We start from the raw sequence: 16229 nt of genomic DNA, 5'->3' as shown, positions 1-16229 counted from the left end.
CCATTGTCCTTGAGAAGTCTCCAGTGTGGCTGCAATTCTCCCCACTCCTCTGCATTTGGCTTTTGACTTGGTCCTGCTCCCAGCAGATTGATTTTTGCTCACTCTGTGGCCTGTAGGAGCCTTCTCTTGGGTCTGTGAATCACCCTGACTCCTTCAGCAAGATCAGTGCCTAGGTCCAGATCCACTCCCAAATAGCTGTTGGCATCATGAGACCACTAGGCTACAAACAGCCAGCAGTGCCTGAATTGAGATAGTATTTAGTTGCAGAATCATTACATGGCATCTGTAATTATGCAGATGTCTGTGTCTTTGTAATAGTGATAATAAAAAGGGTAAAGAAAGTTGGCCTCCGAATGCTTGTCAAGTGGGAAAGTTTTCTGCCTTGGGAAGTCGCTGTGCTGGGGGCTTTTAGGGGACAGGTAGATGCAGCATTTAGGCATATGGTGTAGTGATGGACTTGCAGTGTCAGGTGGATAGCAATGTAAAGGTGCTATGCCTCAGAGCTGGTGGGCTCTGCACTGCGCATCAGCATATAGGGAAAGCATCAACAATCCTAAGGATTAGCTGTGAAACTGCTGTAATGGGGAGGGAGACAAGGGACACCTTCTCTCAGAAATATCTTGATTGCATCAGGGAAACTGAAATGATGTGAGACAATTTGGATTTTGTTGCCAGGGCATCCCCTGTGCTGCAGTCCCTTGTGAGCTATGGTTATCCCCTGCACTAAAAGTCCTAAATCCTGTCTTGGAGTGGCTACCATAAGTGTTCTAGGCAGAACATCAGCAAAGCATAAGTGCAATGCTCATTTCACATCTGTCCTTAATTAATCATTTCCTAAATACTAAAGGTACCATATCATTGTGATTTTCCCTTTTTAATCTGCTGAGGGAGGCGATGTGAGTGATCATGTGTGATGATCTGGGAGCAGAATATAGTACTGCCAGGTGCAGAACACAGAGAGGGCATTCCTCTAAAGTGTGCTGCTGGACACCTGCACCAAGCCATTGCTTTTAGCCTCAGGAAGGCACCTGGTGGAGGCCCCAGAGAAAAGTCCCACAAGAAGGAAAGCCCAGGTGGCAGCACCCCATGGATCTGCACGCTGCAACAGCCCTGCTCCGGGCCCTCACAAGGTGGTTTCTGTCCAGCTTTACATCAGAGCTGTTTCACCCCTTTTATCAACATAGCTTGCTAGCCGGTGGGTGGGTATGGGGTTTGTGTTGTAAGGAAAAGCAGGAAAGCTCGAGGGTATTTTTTTTTCCTTACAAAGCCTTTGAAAGGTCACTGGGGACCCCTAATGTTCGCCTGCTGCAGAAGCACACGCTTTCAGAGCTGAAGCTGCAGATGCTACTTCAGGCATCTGTGGGTTTGGTCACATTGGTCACTCGATGGTAAAAGTACCAAAGTACTCTGGGGTGCAAAGATCCTCATGCTCTGTTCTGCACCAGGGTATTATCCATTCATGTGAGCAATCATATAAAGGAAAAAATAGGTTCATAAAGTGGGTGGTTTGGCAACAGAATGCTTTATAAAAGGCATTGGGAGAAATAATTCTAAGAGGTTTTAGGGATATCCTCTAGCCCCAAGATCAACTCAATCCCAGATCTCTGAGCCTCACTCCTTCCAAGAAGGCTGCTAGACCCTTCCCCAGCTCCACAGCATCTCTGATTTGGTGACAGGTACCAAACCAAGTCAAAACCTGCAGAATGTGATGCTTGCAACAGGAATGAGCTGCCCTTCTCTCCTTCCCACATCCAGCCCCAAACCCAAGTAAATCAGCAAAACCTGCACTTTCTAAGTGGCTTCTAACTGAAAGTCAATTAGAGCGATTAAAACAGAGCTGCTAACCACAGGTCTTCATCACCGACACCATGCTGAACGTCTGTTCTGTGCAGTTCCCAAGTAAATGTGCAGGGAGAGGAAAGAATTTTTTTTAAAGCAGCCAAATTGCCTCTAATTAGCAACACAACTGTAGTCAAAACATAGTGTGTGGATAATAAATTGATATTTGCATAATGGAAACACTACCAAAATGTACTTCAAATAAGCTGAATTATATTATAATTAGAGTTGTGTTTTGGGAAAGAAAATCCTCCTAATTACAGCTGTATAGACAGTGCCAAGGAGGAGAGGGCTGCAGCAGCCAAGGTATGGGACACAGCATGGGGCCTGCAGGAGTGGCTCCAAAGGCAGGGTAGTTGGCCTTTTCTTTCCCTTCCCTTCCCTTCCCTTTTCTTTTTTTCCTATGTCAGGTAGAACTTCATGGAGAGGGTGGTCAGGCGTTGGAACAGGCTGCCCGGAGAAGTGTTGGAGTTTCCATCCCTGGAGGTATTTAAGAGATGCATACACATGGCGTTAAGGGTCATGGTGTAGTGGTGAGGACTTGGTATTGTTAAGTGATAGTTAGACCTAATGATCTTAAGGGTTCTTCCAACTTAAATGATTCTATGATTCTTTCACTTCCCTCTTATTCTCCCTTTCTTCCTCTCCTGTTCCCCTCTCTACTCTCCTCCATTCCCTCTCCTTTTCTGTTTCTCCTTCCTTTCTTTATTAGTATTTTTCAAAACTTTTGTTTGTTTTCTGTCTTCTTTGTTTTTTTTCCTGGGCTTTTCCACCTGAATTGTGCAGAGAGCGCTGAAGCCAGGAGGCATTACCTCCTCCCCCTTGACTTTCCTCACTAGCTCAGCTGTACCGGGGCTGGCAGAACATTCCCAGAGCACCTGCTAATGCTCATGGCTGATTTCCTACAGCCAAAAACTACAGATGAGTTGGTACTCATCTGGGAGATGAAAAGGGAAAGAACCAGTTTCAGCAAACAAGGACAAGATCAGGACCCTGTGGTTAGTTGGCTTTGGCAGCAAAACAAATCTGTGCTTTGGGTGGTTATGCTGAAAGAAAATCAGGGGAAAATCAAACTGGAAAGCAATTTGAGTGGGAGAAACTTATGCCTGTGGGGAAGTGGTGTAAGGTTCATAATGTGAATGCTGTTTCTGTGTTTCATGGGAAGCCTGTGGATGTGGTGAAGAACTGGTGAAACACTGAATTGTGATAGCTTGCTTCCACTTTAGTCAATCTGCAGCTTCTGTTGATATCAAGCTTGCCCTTATTTCCCAGCTCTTACCAAAACACTGGAAAGCACTGGATGACAAGTCACCAGCTGGTTGTATGAGGCCATGGGATCCAGCGAGGCAGTGACTGCAGACCGACCTGGGCATCCCTAGCAGCAGCACCATTGCCAGCAAAATGTTGTACGGCTCTGCAGAGTGAATGCAGTTCCTGTCAAATGCAGGCCTTCCCATGGTAATTTTAAACTGAGGCCACCTCGAGGATTAAGGCAGTTTCCATTAATTATATTATATTAATTGTATTTCCCAAAAACTGGCATGGTAATGGTGAAGTTTTTAAGGAATGGCAGCTGTTACATGAAGATTTTATTAATCTTAATCATAATACTTTCTATTAAACCACTGTTATTTATATTACAGGTGACATCACTCACACACGTCATGCTGATTAATGACAACAAAGCTTTAATCACAATCATCTGTTGCAAAAAATAAGCAGAGCTTGAAATAGATACAGCACAACCACAGCATCAAACCCAGGTCAGTATCTGGATCTAACTTAATATCAGGAGACTAATTGGTATGAGGTGTGATCTCCAGCTCGTAATTGGATTTCAATAAAGGTGCAGAAGAAGACAAGGCTGGTGCAGTTATTCAGGGCAGCTTTCTGCTCTTGAGAATGTTCTCCAGAAGTTCCTGAGCTTCTCGGAGCCCATGGGCTGCAGCCACACCAAGGAGTTTTTCCACTTCCCTGAAGGACATGAAATCTTCATCAAGAAAAACTAGGAGTTTTAGGTTGTTCCTATCTGACTTACCCAGGCTTCTAATAAAGGACAACTACTACTGGATCTGAAAGATTCTATGGTGTTCAGCGGTCTAATATTCAGAGAGTTATCTGGTTTTTATTTTGCTTTTTCACTGTTATCTGAGCATGTATGTCTGATTATTGGTGATTTTCCTGACCTGACTGAACTGAAGCCGTATGATCTGAAACTCTTGAAATATATACTTATTATACAATCAAATACGTGAGTCTATCTGATCAATATGCAACATGGGATCAGAATGAAACATGATGGCTTCAGCTCGCTTTTGCTTTTGTATTTTGGAGCTTGGAGTAAAAAAACTCAAAGCAAAACAATTTTAAGGCTGAGTAGCACTGTGATGGAAACTCATTGGTCACTTTTGCTTCAACTAGGAGTGGCCCCTGGATTAGCCATCTCAGTGATTGTGCAGACAGCAGGCTCTGGCTTTCCCTCCATTTGGGCACACTGCAGGGCACAGGAATGCTGGAGAGAGTGTCCAAATCTCTTTGAAGCTAACAGGACACTGGTGGCCAACACAAGGGCATGCAGTCTGCTTTCTGCAAGCAGAGCTGACAACATAACAGTGGAGCCTCAAAACTGCCTATGCAGCCACATCCATGGGATGCCTACAGCACAGGACTTTCCCCCAGGAGGAACCAGATCCTCATCTGGAGCAGCAAGGGGTAGGAGCAGCTGCATTACCTTTCCTCCAGTGCCGCCGTCATGTTGCTGAGAGCTCCCAGTGCCAGGTTGAAGGAGGAGTGTGGGTGGCCCTGTCCTGCTGCCTGCCTGAGAGAGGAGAGGAGGCAAGGAGCAGAAAATATAGAAGAAAAGCAACATCTGAACATTTCCTGAACAAGGCTGTATTGCCCCATACAGCATGCTGTCTCACTGTTGAGATATTTTTCTCCCACTGGTTAAAAAGTAGCAAGAGAAGTGGGGGAAGGTGTGATCCCAAGCCAGATGTACAGAGAGCTGGCCATCTCCATGCTGCCTGAACTGCCCAGGGGATGACCCAGTGCCCTCAGCAAGTATTGCCAGTTTTGTCCCTGTGCCTTAGCAATCTTTTCCAGCAGAAAGCAACGTGCCATCTCAGGAGTTATATTTCAGTGGCTCACCTGAACCAGTGCATGGCCAACTTCTCATTTTTCTCCACTCCAGCACCTGAGATAAAGGCAAAGCAATGAAGTCACAGTGATGACGTAAAACACAGTGGCCAAACCCAGCATGCAGAGCCACATTTGAGATTCACATGCATGGATATCCTCCAACAGCAAAGGTTACCTTGCAGATACCTCTGCCCCACAATGTGCTGGGCGTGGGGGTACCCAAGGCTTGCGTAGGCCTGTGCCACGTGGAAATGAAAGGCCTGGTAGCACAGCGGGATGCAGAGCAGCAGCAGGCAGGCTGCCAGCATAGCCAGCAGCTGCAAAACAGGAAACGTGAGGAGAGAAAGGAGCCAGGGACTGGCTACAGCAAATACTCATATGAGCTATGGAGCCTCCTGAGCCTGTTCCCCAAAAAGAAATGCAGAAGGCCTCACGCAACCACAGAAAGTCAAAGCAACCTTTGATTCAGAGCCGCTTCCAGCATCCATTTAAACTGGCAGGAAACCCTGGTTGAGTCCCAAGTTAATATCACCTCATTTTCCAGCCGTCCTCTTGAAGAAAAATAATTATAAGCTGGGCTCAAGGTGCCGGCCTAACAGCGTTAGGGAAGAACTATTCAAAGTTTCAGTGGAAATGTGCCCCAGAGGAATCCACGAGGACAGTGTGTGAACCAACAGCCACTGCTTATGCCTATCCCTGGAGTGCAGACAGATCTCAGCAGTCCAGCCCCCCTTACACGCCTTTCCCAAACAGAGGAAAAACACACTGCACAAGGCAGAGTGAGCCACGGTATGAGCACATAACTGTCTCAGAGAGCAAAAGCAGTGAGAAGCCCCCAGCTTCCCATCCAAATTGCTTGCCGCCATCCCAAGCCCCATACTTACCTCCCAGGTGCTCCATGCCAAACCAGGGTGCTGCCTGCACTGTGGGGAGGGATGTTCTCCATGGGTGCTGGCACTGCCCCTTCCTACCCAGTGACGCCGCACCAGGGGCCTGATGTCTACCATAGCTCCCTGTTGCCAGGGCCTGAGCACTGCCAGCTCTCTGTCCTCCCTCACAGCTCTGTCACAGGTCCCCTCACCCGGCTTCACTCCTGATTTGTGGCCCAGCTGCTCGGCTGAGATAAGAGGGATGGATATACTGACCTTGCAGCATCAAAGCAGAGCCTGTTCTCCCACTGACACCTATTGAAACCACCAATATTTAACTCTGCAACAAACAGGATGGCTAATCACTGTATTTGATAAAAGTTGATGAGGAAAAGAAAAATAATGGTTTTTTTTTCTGCTTTTCCGATGAAAAGAAGAGCATTTCATGAACGTTAATGATGTTGTTCAGCACTGCAAATGTTGGACACCTTGTTATATCAGTTGCATGATCTCCTCTGGTTGTGTCAGGTGAACATGAGAAGATGCAGCCTCAGATAAGGAAATTAGTCAAGACGCAATGACATGTAACCAGGGAATTATCAGAACATACAACTTCCACCATCACCACCACAAAGTTTGACAGGATGGGATTACTCATGCTGCTTTTTGTTAAGCCGGAAAGTTTGCATGTTAAATACAGTCATTTTATAGCTGTATGATTTTACCTTTATTCATCTGCAGTGCCTTCATATGACTGTCATGACCAGCTGGGTAGAATAGAGGAGAGCAGTGGATGTTATTATGCTAACAGAGCTCAGAGAGCTGTGATCAGCAGCACAGTGTCTAGTTGGAGGCCTGTAGCTAGTGGTATTTCCCAGGGGGTGGTACTAGGCCCAGTTTTGTTCAACATCTTCATCAGTGATTTAGATGGAGGGATAGATGTACCCTCAGCAGGTTTCCTGATGGATGATATAAAGCTAGGAGGAATGGCTGACACACCAAAAGTCTATGCTGCAATTCCACAAGATCTGGACAGGCTGGAGAGTTGGATGAAGAGGAACCCAATGAAGTTCAGCAAGGGCAAGTGTCCTACACCTGGGGAGGAATAACTGCTTGCAACAGTACAGGTTAGGGGCTGACATGCTAGGAAAGAGCTCTGCAGAGAAGGACATAGTTGTCCTGGTAGCCAGCAGGTTGACAGTGAGCCAGCAGTGTGCACTTGTGTCCAAGAAAACCGATGCTATCCTTAGAGTCATTAAAAGGAGTTTGGCCAGCAGCAGGACGAAGGAGGTTATTCTCCCTCTGTACTCTGCCCAGGTGATGCCACATCTGGAATACTGTGTCCAGTTCTGGGCTCCTCAGTTCAAGAAAGACAGGGATCTCCTAGAAAGAATCCATTGACAGTCTGCAAAGATGATGAGGAGCCCGGAGCACCTCCTTTATGAGGAAAGGCTGAGAGGCCAGGGAGCGTTCAGCCTGGAAAAAGACTGAGGGGATCTTATCACTGCTTATAACTATCTAATGGGTGGGAGTCAAGTGGATGGGGTCAGGCTCTTTCCAGTAGTGCTCAACAAAAGAGAAAGGGGCAGTGGCAAAAAACTGGAATATAGAAAGTTCTGTATGAGCACAGAATCATAGAATCACAGAATGGCCTGGGTTGAAAAGGACCACAATGATCATCTAGTTTCAACCACCCTGCTATGTGCAGGGTCGCCAACCACCAGACCAGGCTCCCAGAGCCTCATCCAGCCTGGCCTTGAATGCTTCCAGAGATGGAGCATCCACAATCTTCTTGGGCTAACTGTTCCAGTGTGTCAGCACTAAGTGAAAAATTTTCTTCTAATATGAGAATGTAAAGTCTCCTCTGGAGATATTCAAAACCTGACTGGACGCTTTCCTATGTAACCTACTCAAAGGAACATGCTTTGCAGAGGGGTTGGACTAGATGATCTGCAGGGATTCCTTCCAAAACCTATGAATCTGTGATTCTGTGACCTTCTGACAACAAACTGTGCTTTGCCTTCACAGCTAAAAAATGCCTGTTTTTAACACTAAGCACTACCTCCTGTGTAGTTACCCTTCTCACTCTAAAGCTCTAGTCAAGGATCGTCATCAGGCAGCAGGTAGATGAGACCCATCTCCTGCAAGAGGCTGACCTTGCCTGGTTGCCTAACAGTAAAAAACAAAAAGTTTTTTTTTTTCTCTCCAAATTTACAGCAAGATGAGTCAGCTTAAAATTCTTACTGAAGAGGAAGCCATTCACCCCTCTGCATTTGAGGTAACATTCTTATTTCTTGTGTTGTGCTGCCATCGTGGGGCCAATCTCAATTGCTCAGATGCAGTCTCATTACAGAGATCCATCTCCATGCCCCTCATCCTCTTGATCGAAGTGCAAGGCATTTTCACAGAATATAGATTGAATAGGATGTTAATACATGCACTGCATGGCCAAATGCTTCTAAAACAAGCCATGAGAAGAACTTAGGCTGCAGTGCCCTTATGTTCTCTTATGCATTTTGAGTTTTTAGCTACAATTCTTAGAATTTTATAAGAAAGGGAGAAAACAAACAAACAAACAAAAAAATCTCAGGGAGTGCTTCTGCTTGAGAATGAACTGATCTCTAGCTGCAGAGCCAAAATCTGGTAAAAGCAAACCCCTGAGTCACTATTATCATTGCTTGTAAAGGAGTGTCTGTAATGGATTTATCCTGACTCCTGACCCAGCTCCATCACAATGTGCTTTTATCTGTACAGAACAGGTCCTGGAGCTTGCAGTTCCTCAATGCAGGTGACTATAAATTGGAAAACGTTATTACTAATTAATTGCACATTATCTGTGAAAACCATGCTATTATATTGTAACCCAGGTGCACTACAGGTTCTCATTTCAGCAGTAAGCTTGAGCTGCTTATCTACAAAAATCAGCTTGCACCACAAGGAAAAAGTGAATTGGGATGTCAGTGAAAAATCAGTGATGGCTGTAGTATCTGCCTCTGACCAACATAGAGCAGTTAATCACTCCTCCCTGTTGTGACTTTGGCACAGAGAGAACAAGGGGCAGATGGCATCTCTTTTTCCCTTTCACATAATAATTTTTGAAGAGCCATTTCGAGCTCCAACAGATTAGCATTTTGATTGAAAACTAAAAGCCAGCCATGCTCAGGAAAACACTACTTCCCTTTCATTTATTTTTCACATGAAAAGTTTTTCTAGTCACATTGTTTCTATTTTCCTCTTTTCTGCATTGGCTGCTCAGGGCTGGAAGCACTTTGATGCTTCCCTTCAGTTGAAAGATGGATGTCAAATGCTGTAAGAAGAATGTGTGGCTGTGGCTGTAAAGAGTTAACAGGAGAACTACATGGGTACCTAGACTGAAGAAAATAAGGGAGAAGGGAGAAGGAAGAAAGAAAGGAGAAGGGAGAAGGGAGAAGGGAAGAGGAGGGGAGGGAAGAATAACAGACTGCACTGAAACCCAGATGCAGAATACCATTCATCTTTTCCCATTTGGTTTTTGAAGTTTGCTGCTCATTTTCCAGGATTAACTGTAAACTTTTCAGTGATCTATCTGACTGAAGAAACACATAATCATTGAAAGAATGATGGAGGAAGGTAATTATATCAAAATAGGCCACAATCATAGCATGTTGCCATGTTCAGACCAAACACCCAGACTTTACCACAGCACACAGAGCCTCTGCCTTGGAGTCTTGGTCACCAATTTGCCTCAGGGAAGTTTTCCAGGCTTCTCTATTGGGAAAAGAAATTGCTATAGCCACGTTGATATAATTGGCACGGGACTAACTGAAGTGTCCTTTGGGCATCAGTAGCACAGGACAAATTGGATTCACCCTGAGAGTTCACCAACTAGAACACTTAGAGCTGCGCTCACATATGGCTTTATAGCAAAATACAGTATAAATATTACTTATCTCTGTTATCCTGCTGGATGGAGCTCAAATGCAGGAAGTGGGGAGGATCAGTCCTCCCACTGCAGGGAGGTGTGAGGCACACAGCAATGAGGCCTTCTGCACAGGGCAATAGGAGGAACGGGCAAGGACTTGTAGCTGGCACTGTCTCTGGCAGGCTCTAAATCTCTGGAGCTTCCTTTCACAGTTGGCTAAGTATGAACAAGATAAAAATTTATTCAGACCAGTCATCACAGTACTATTAATAGCAAATACAAGAGTGTACAATGAGCACAAGCAGGAGCTCACATCTCTCCAGTAATCAGCATGCACGTTTTGTCTGCAGATCTGTTATAGAGTCATATGAAGCCATTTCCAGATACCAGATTAATAAATGTATCTGTTAAAACAAACAACTGCCCCCATTGATCATCATGAACAGCATGACAGTGCTACCAGCATGCAGACAGTGACCTGCCAGTGGGGAGACCTAAGGGAAACTGTCCTTTGAAATACAGCCATGGGCACTGGTGCTGATTGTTCATCCATTTAAAACTGGCAACTAGTTTTGCCTGGAGGTCACAGCCTTATGAAGTATTCAGGCAATGCCAAAATAAAGACACACTTCCTGGTGTGCTCTAGCCAGATGCTACCAACTAGAAATGCCAGAAAACAGAACTGTAAATTCATGTGATAAGCAAAAACTATGTCTACCGTGTACTTTGCAAATAGAGGTAAATTAATCCTGCAAGTGGTCCAAGCTGATCTGAGAAACCTAGCAAAATGAATAGGACCAATAAAGACCAGACTCTAATCCACTCGAGACGTACATCTTCCCACCACCAGAAGGTTACATTATGAAAGCTGGAGAACGTGTGGGGCAGTGTCTTCACTAGGAAGGTGGAGGTGATAAGAGCTCCCTTCGTGCATGTGGAATCGAGGTGGGAGTTATTTGCATTCATAACTGCACCTAAGTTGCTTTGGGATTATGCTGGGGTATCTGAGTTAGTTTTCATTTCTCTCTTTTTAAATATAAAGAGTGAGATTAGACTGTGGGGCTGGAGTGAAGTTATCTGAGGTGAGTTTCAAGTACTTGACAGTTCCCTAACCCTATAAATTGCTATAAACTGCATTCAGTACCTTTATGTTAGCTTAATAATACCCTCCCTGATCTTAGGTGCATGCTAAAATGAGTCACATTTACTATCAGCAAACTCAGGCAGAGCAACCCCTCTGTTGTTGTGCTTCCTTTCCCATGCAGTCCAAGCTGCCTGGAGTGGCTGACAGTGTGTAACCACAGCAAGCTTTTAGGGATGGAGGTGTGTGGTCAGGATCACCTCCACCTGGTAGGAGACAGTGTCCTCTTTCTCCTTTCTAGCAAATTGCTGACAGTAACCAGGGAGAAAATCAGTCCTTTCCTCCTACATCTGTTACCATAGGGTTGTATGGCTATGAACTTAGCCTCCTTGCTAAAGGGTTTGGGACAGAATCCATTTTTAAAACAGCAAGTGGAATGAAATCTTAACTTCTGCAGGCTTCTGTAAAATCATACTTTTTATTTGTAGATTTCAAAAAACCAAAAACTTCTCCTCTTCTTGCTTGCTGAAGGACAGCATAAACAACTAACACTTCAAATAGTCACCAGACAGTTACATAAAAATAAAATGCCAGATTCTGTATGTATGTAGGAGTGCCATCTCTCAGTTTGGCTCTGCCTCTTTGTGCTCTGCTGCTCTGCCTGGAATTAGGTCTCTACCTAATACCTGCAGCAGCATTAGTTACCACAAAATGCCTGAGCCACAACAGATGGTGAAGACACAGCTGAGGCCTCAGGCTGCACAGAGCTCAAATGTGACTGAAAGAAAATAGAAAGTTGTGTCAGGAAGAGTAGCCCCAGTTTGTGTTGTCAGCTCTATCATTTCCCATAAATATCTGTCTGCTGGAGAGATCCTTGTGTTTGCGAATCTTCCTTGTAGAGCTGTTGGAATAGGCCCAGAGGAGGCCACAAGATGATCAGAGGACTGCAACACTTCTCCTATGGAGGCAGGTTGAGGATGAGGGGCTTGTTCATCCTAGAGAGGGAGACTTCATGCAGCCTTCCAATACTTAAAGGGAGCTTATAAGCAGGAGAGAGGTCAACTTTTTACATGGGTAGATAGTGAAAGGACAAGGGGGAATGGCTTTAAACTAAGAGATGGGAGATTTAAATCAGGCATCAGGGAAATTTTTCAATGAGAGGGTGGTGAGGTGCTGGAACAGGCTGACCACAGAAGCTGTGTATGTCCCATCTCTGAAGGTGTTCAAGGCCAGGTTCAGTGTGTCCCAGGGCAGAGTGATCTAGTGTCTGATTTAGTGGCTGGGAATCCTGCCCGTGGCAGGGGTTGGAACTAGGTCATCTTTGAGGAGCCTTCCAATTCAAGCCATTCTACGTTTCTATAATATGATTCCATGAATACTGAGGTAGAATGGTGGTTTTGTGAATAGATTGGTAAGGTCATGGCAGGGTGAACCTCCAAGGAGACAATTGGCTTTCTCTGAGAGGAAATACAAGGATTTCTCTGAGATGCTTGCAGGTGAACTGTGTATCCCTAAGATCTGTGGTATAGTGGGATGGCACAGATAACGGTCAGTACTGCAGAGCTGCAGGAGGCAGATCAACCTAGAGCACCTGTGAATGAGCTCTGTGGCTGAATGGACAGGTCGCCTTTTTCCGAAGTGAAAAATGATGACAGTGTAGTGTAAATGGTATCTGAAATAAAATGAGGACGAGACATCTTGTCAGGGAAACATGACATGAGTGCCCTGTTGATGCACTGCATTGTTACAGTCAAGAAGAGACCTGAATTTGGCCTAACTTTGGTTAATGGAACAGGAGAGGAGGTCTGAGGCGGGGCTGCCCCTCAATAACACGTGCCTCTTACATAAGACAGAGGTAAAAATAAAACCCAGAGCATGTGCGTGTCGTTGTCATAACGGCACGTCTTCCCCCCCTCACCCCTCGGCCCCTACAGCAACTGGATGTGACACACAAAGGGTGGCTGCCAGCCGCGAGAGTGTGACATCACACGTGCCTGAAGAAGCAACTGCACGTCCGTGCCAGCTGACGCTGAGTCCTAAGCAGGCTACGGCCACCACAGCCGGGTCCCCCGCACCCGGGATGGCTCCCTGTCCCGCCACTGCGGCACCCCTTCCCGCGCCCGCGGAGCCTGCCCCTTTAAATGGGGGCGGGGCCTCCCTCTCTGCGCCACTGCGCGCGGCCGGCACCGCCCCGTGCCGCCATTGGTTGTCGCTGGGGCAGAGCGCCATGCCTCCGCCCGCAGCCATTGGCTGGCGGCGAGGCCGGGGTTCCCGGATGCAGGCGGCTCGGCGGTTATAAAGCGCCGGGGGAAGGCGGGAGCGGGTGCAGTTTGAATCGCGGCGGGTCGGGGCTGGTCGGTGCTGTCGTCCGGGATCGGTGCTTGCGGGACGTTGTCTTCCTCCTGTCTATCTCTGCGCGGCTGTCCGGTTCGCGATGGTGAGGAGTCGCGGGGTGGGGAAGTTGCTGGGCCGGGTGGAGGCCGCGATGGCGGAGGCTGAGGGACAGTGACCGTTAGGTGAAGGGGGAGGGGAGCGCGGGCGGGCAGCGCGCGCCGCGGGTGTGTTACTTGCCGGTAGGCGGCGGAAAGGGGGGTTGGCGGGAGCTGGGGGGGAGGGGGAAGGAGGGTGGCGGGGAGGCGAGCCGCAAGCGCACTGGCGCCGCCGGGGAAAGGGAGTGGTGGCCGCGCATGCGCGCAGGGAGCGGCCGTGCTACTAAGTGTAGCGGGCAGTGCGCATGCCCCGCCGTCTCGTAAGGCGGGGGGGGGGGGGGGGGGAGTTGGGATGGGGTTTAGCGCATGCGGAGTACGGCGGTACTGCTGCTGCGCCCGGACTCTGCGCCGCTGGAGAGGGGGGGGTGGCGGGTAAAGCGCCGGGCCTCACGCGTCTGTTCTCGTCAGGCTGGTGGCAAGGCTGGGAAGGATTCCGGAAAGACCAAGACAAAAGCGGTGTCCCGTTCTCAACGAGCTGGTTTGCAGGTGAGCAGAGGGAATTCGGGTTAGCCTTGTGTGTCTGGGTGGGCTGTGTGAATCCTGCAGTGTTGCTGTTATCTGAAGGAGCATAAGGAACTGTGCAGCTTGATCCCGTTCTTTTAGATCTATTGTGTACTTGTGTGGCTGGGGTAAGAGAATGGTCTCTATGCTTTTGTCCCCTTGCACGGGGGCAGGGTGGTGAAGTTGGGATCCAGCTGTAAGGGTGAGGTGCCAAGTGCTGAAATAGCGTTCTGTAGTGGTGCGTTTCTGGTGCATGCTTTGGAGCACTGGATTTCTTTCCACTTGGTCAAACCTGCTCTACTCATGTTATTTTTGCAGTTCCCTGTAGGCCGAATCCACAGGCACCTGAAGTCCAGGACTACCAGCCATGGACGTGTTGGAGCAACAGCTGCTGTGTACAGTGCTGCCATCCTGGAGTACTTGACGGCTGAGGTAAAGCCCCTGGGAGGGATGCGTGCAGGATAATAATTCCAGAATGGCACAGTGACCAGGGTTCACTATTCACAGACTGTGGCTGAACTGTGAGCTCTTCACACATTTTGAGCAGGTCTGTGTGCACTTCCTCAGAAGACAATAAGTACATTTTACCTGCATGAAATACAGGGTAAAAAATTCAGCAATTTAAAACACGCATGGAGGTGTGAAGTATTTAATGTGCAGTTGCAGCACTTCATATCTGCTGTAAAGCACAGTTCTTAGAACTAAATCAAGAGCCTTTGGGTAGGGAATGACTAAGGCTGTGCACACAATCTCATTTGATATGTGTAACTTGCTTCAAAAATATCTTTGTCTTCAGGTTCTTGAGTTGGCTGGAAATGCATCCAAAGACTTGAAGGTGAAGCGTATCACTCCCCGTCACTTGCAGCTTGCGATTAGAGGAGATGAAGAATTGGACTCTCTCATTAAGGCAACAATTGCTGGTGGTGGTACGTAAAATGCTTGTTTGTGGCAGTAAGTCTGACAGATATGTAGGTAGCTTAATCTATGACTTTTGAAGTGTGGAAGTTAGCAAAATTGAACAGAAATAACATTGTTTTAATTATTTTTTTCTTAGGTGTAATACCACATATCCACAAATCTCTCATTGGAAAGAAAGGACAACAAAAAACAGTCTAAAGGATACCAGGTTCCCTTGTTATCTCAGGACTCTAAGTACTTATTGTCCAGTGTTGGTGATTCCAGTGGACTGTATCTGTGAAACACAGTTTTGCCTTTTTGTAACTTTAAGAAGCTGAGGCTCACTTGAGCTTTCTCAAGAAACCAAATTTCTGCATTGAAGTCTTAACCATATTTAAGTGTTACCATGGCTTCAAAGAAGCTATTGTATTTGCAGTGGGTTTTGATTGAGATGACTGTTTTTAGATTGGTTTGACTAAGTAAATGGAATTTGACTAAGTAAATGAAATGTTTGGTTTTGTACAGACTTTTCATCCACTAGAGTGGAAATATTCAATAAATGGTATATGAATACTGATTGTGTCTTGCCCACTAACTGAAAAGTAGTTCATCTCAGTTATGCAGCTCTTAAAGAGCAGTTCCAAGAACTTAGGACTGTGCAGTCCTGAAAGTTGTACTTGAAATATCTGGAAATACGCTCCTAGACAAATACTGCCCTTGGTAAATGTCAAAAGTGCATCTTTGAGCAAAAATTGCTTTAGTTAAAGTTATCAGAATAAAGCCTGGGACTCAGTGTGTCCATTCTTCGGCTGTAAGGCCTCTCCTGTTGGAGGATAGCGCAGCTTGGTGGCAGCTCTTGTGGAGAGAGGAGGGGCTATCTGTCAAGAAAGAAGAGGGTATGCTGACTGGATACTGGGAAATGGGCTACTTCAGCCTACTGTTTTTCTTCAAAGTTGCAAAGCACTTGCTTTCTTTAGCCTGGTATTAGGGTGTTTGGGTGCTGAGCAACATCTGCTGAGTTTAAAAATGAGGGCTTGTGTATTGTACAGTGGTACATCCTCAAGAGAAGTGGATTAAAGGGATTTTTATTGCACCTCCTTTAGCTCTCTTAAAGCTCATTACTTAGAGAAGGCCCACATCACTGTCATGAAGATGCTCCTCCTCTGCAGTGGTCTCATTTCAGCAGCAAGGGGAGTAAGTTCCATGCCTACACCAGCAGTGGATTGCTTCTACCAGCACTGCCGTGTGGAGAAGGCTCCTTTACTCCCGACGTCTTCTGCAGCGGGGCCGCGGGAAGGTGTTGACCTAGATCTTGCACTTCATCCCAGGAACGGGCCCGCGGAGGTTGACGCGGCGCTCCGGGCCCGCAGTGCAGCGGTACTTTTCCACGGCGGCTCGCTCAGGGGCCGGCCGGACGGCGGCGCTGTGCGCGGCGGGGTCCCTCGGGCCGATGCCGGAGCCGCCGCAGGCCGCCCCCGGGCCGGCTGGCGGCGCATGCGCGGCGGCGCCCCGGA

The 16229-nt window shown here is 47.1% G+C and overlaps 1 protein-coding gene across 1 annotated transcript; it reads left to right on the top strand.

The window, feature by feature from the left end:
• Positions 1 to 13088: 13088 nt before the first annotated feature.
• On the top strand, positions 13089 to 15292 carry LOC125691793 (histone H2A.Z). Its single transcript, XM_048941621.1, has 5 exons — positions 13089 to 13265; positions 13726 to 13803; positions 14137 to 14250; positions 14615 to 14744; positions 14873 to 15292. The coding sequence occupies exons 1-5, from the start codon at positions 13263 to 13265 to the stop codon at positions 14932 to 14934; spliced, it is 387 nt and encodes a 128-aa protein (XP_048797578.1). The 5' UTR covers positions 13089 to 13262; the 3' UTR covers positions 14935 to 15292.
• The last annotated feature ends 937 nt before the right edge of the window (positions 15293 to 16229 follow it).

The sequence above is a fragment of the Lagopus muta genome, chromosome 4 (assembly GCF_023343835.1).
Source record: "Lagopus muta isolate bLagMut1 chromosome 4, bLagMut1 primary, whole genome shotgun sequence".
Classification (NCBI taxonomy): domain Eukaryota; kingdom Metazoa; phylum Chordata; class Aves; order Galliformes; family Phasianidae; genus Lagopus; species Lagopus muta.
The sequence above is the reverse complement of the archived record's forward strand: the minus strand, read 5'-3'. Positions and strand labels throughout refer to the sequence as shown.

Excerpts from the sequence above, each read along its gene's own strand:
- LOC125691793 (XM_048941621.1), top strand. Across the intron at positions 13,804-14,136 it reads CTCAACGAGCTGGTTTGCAG|TTCCCTGTAGGCCGAATCCA; the intron begins GTGAGCAGAGGG and ends TTATTTTTGCAG. Across the intron at positions 14,745-14,872 it reads GGCAACAATTGCTGGTGGTG|GTGTAATACCACATATCCAC; the intron begins GTACGTAAAATG and ends TTTTTTTCTTAG.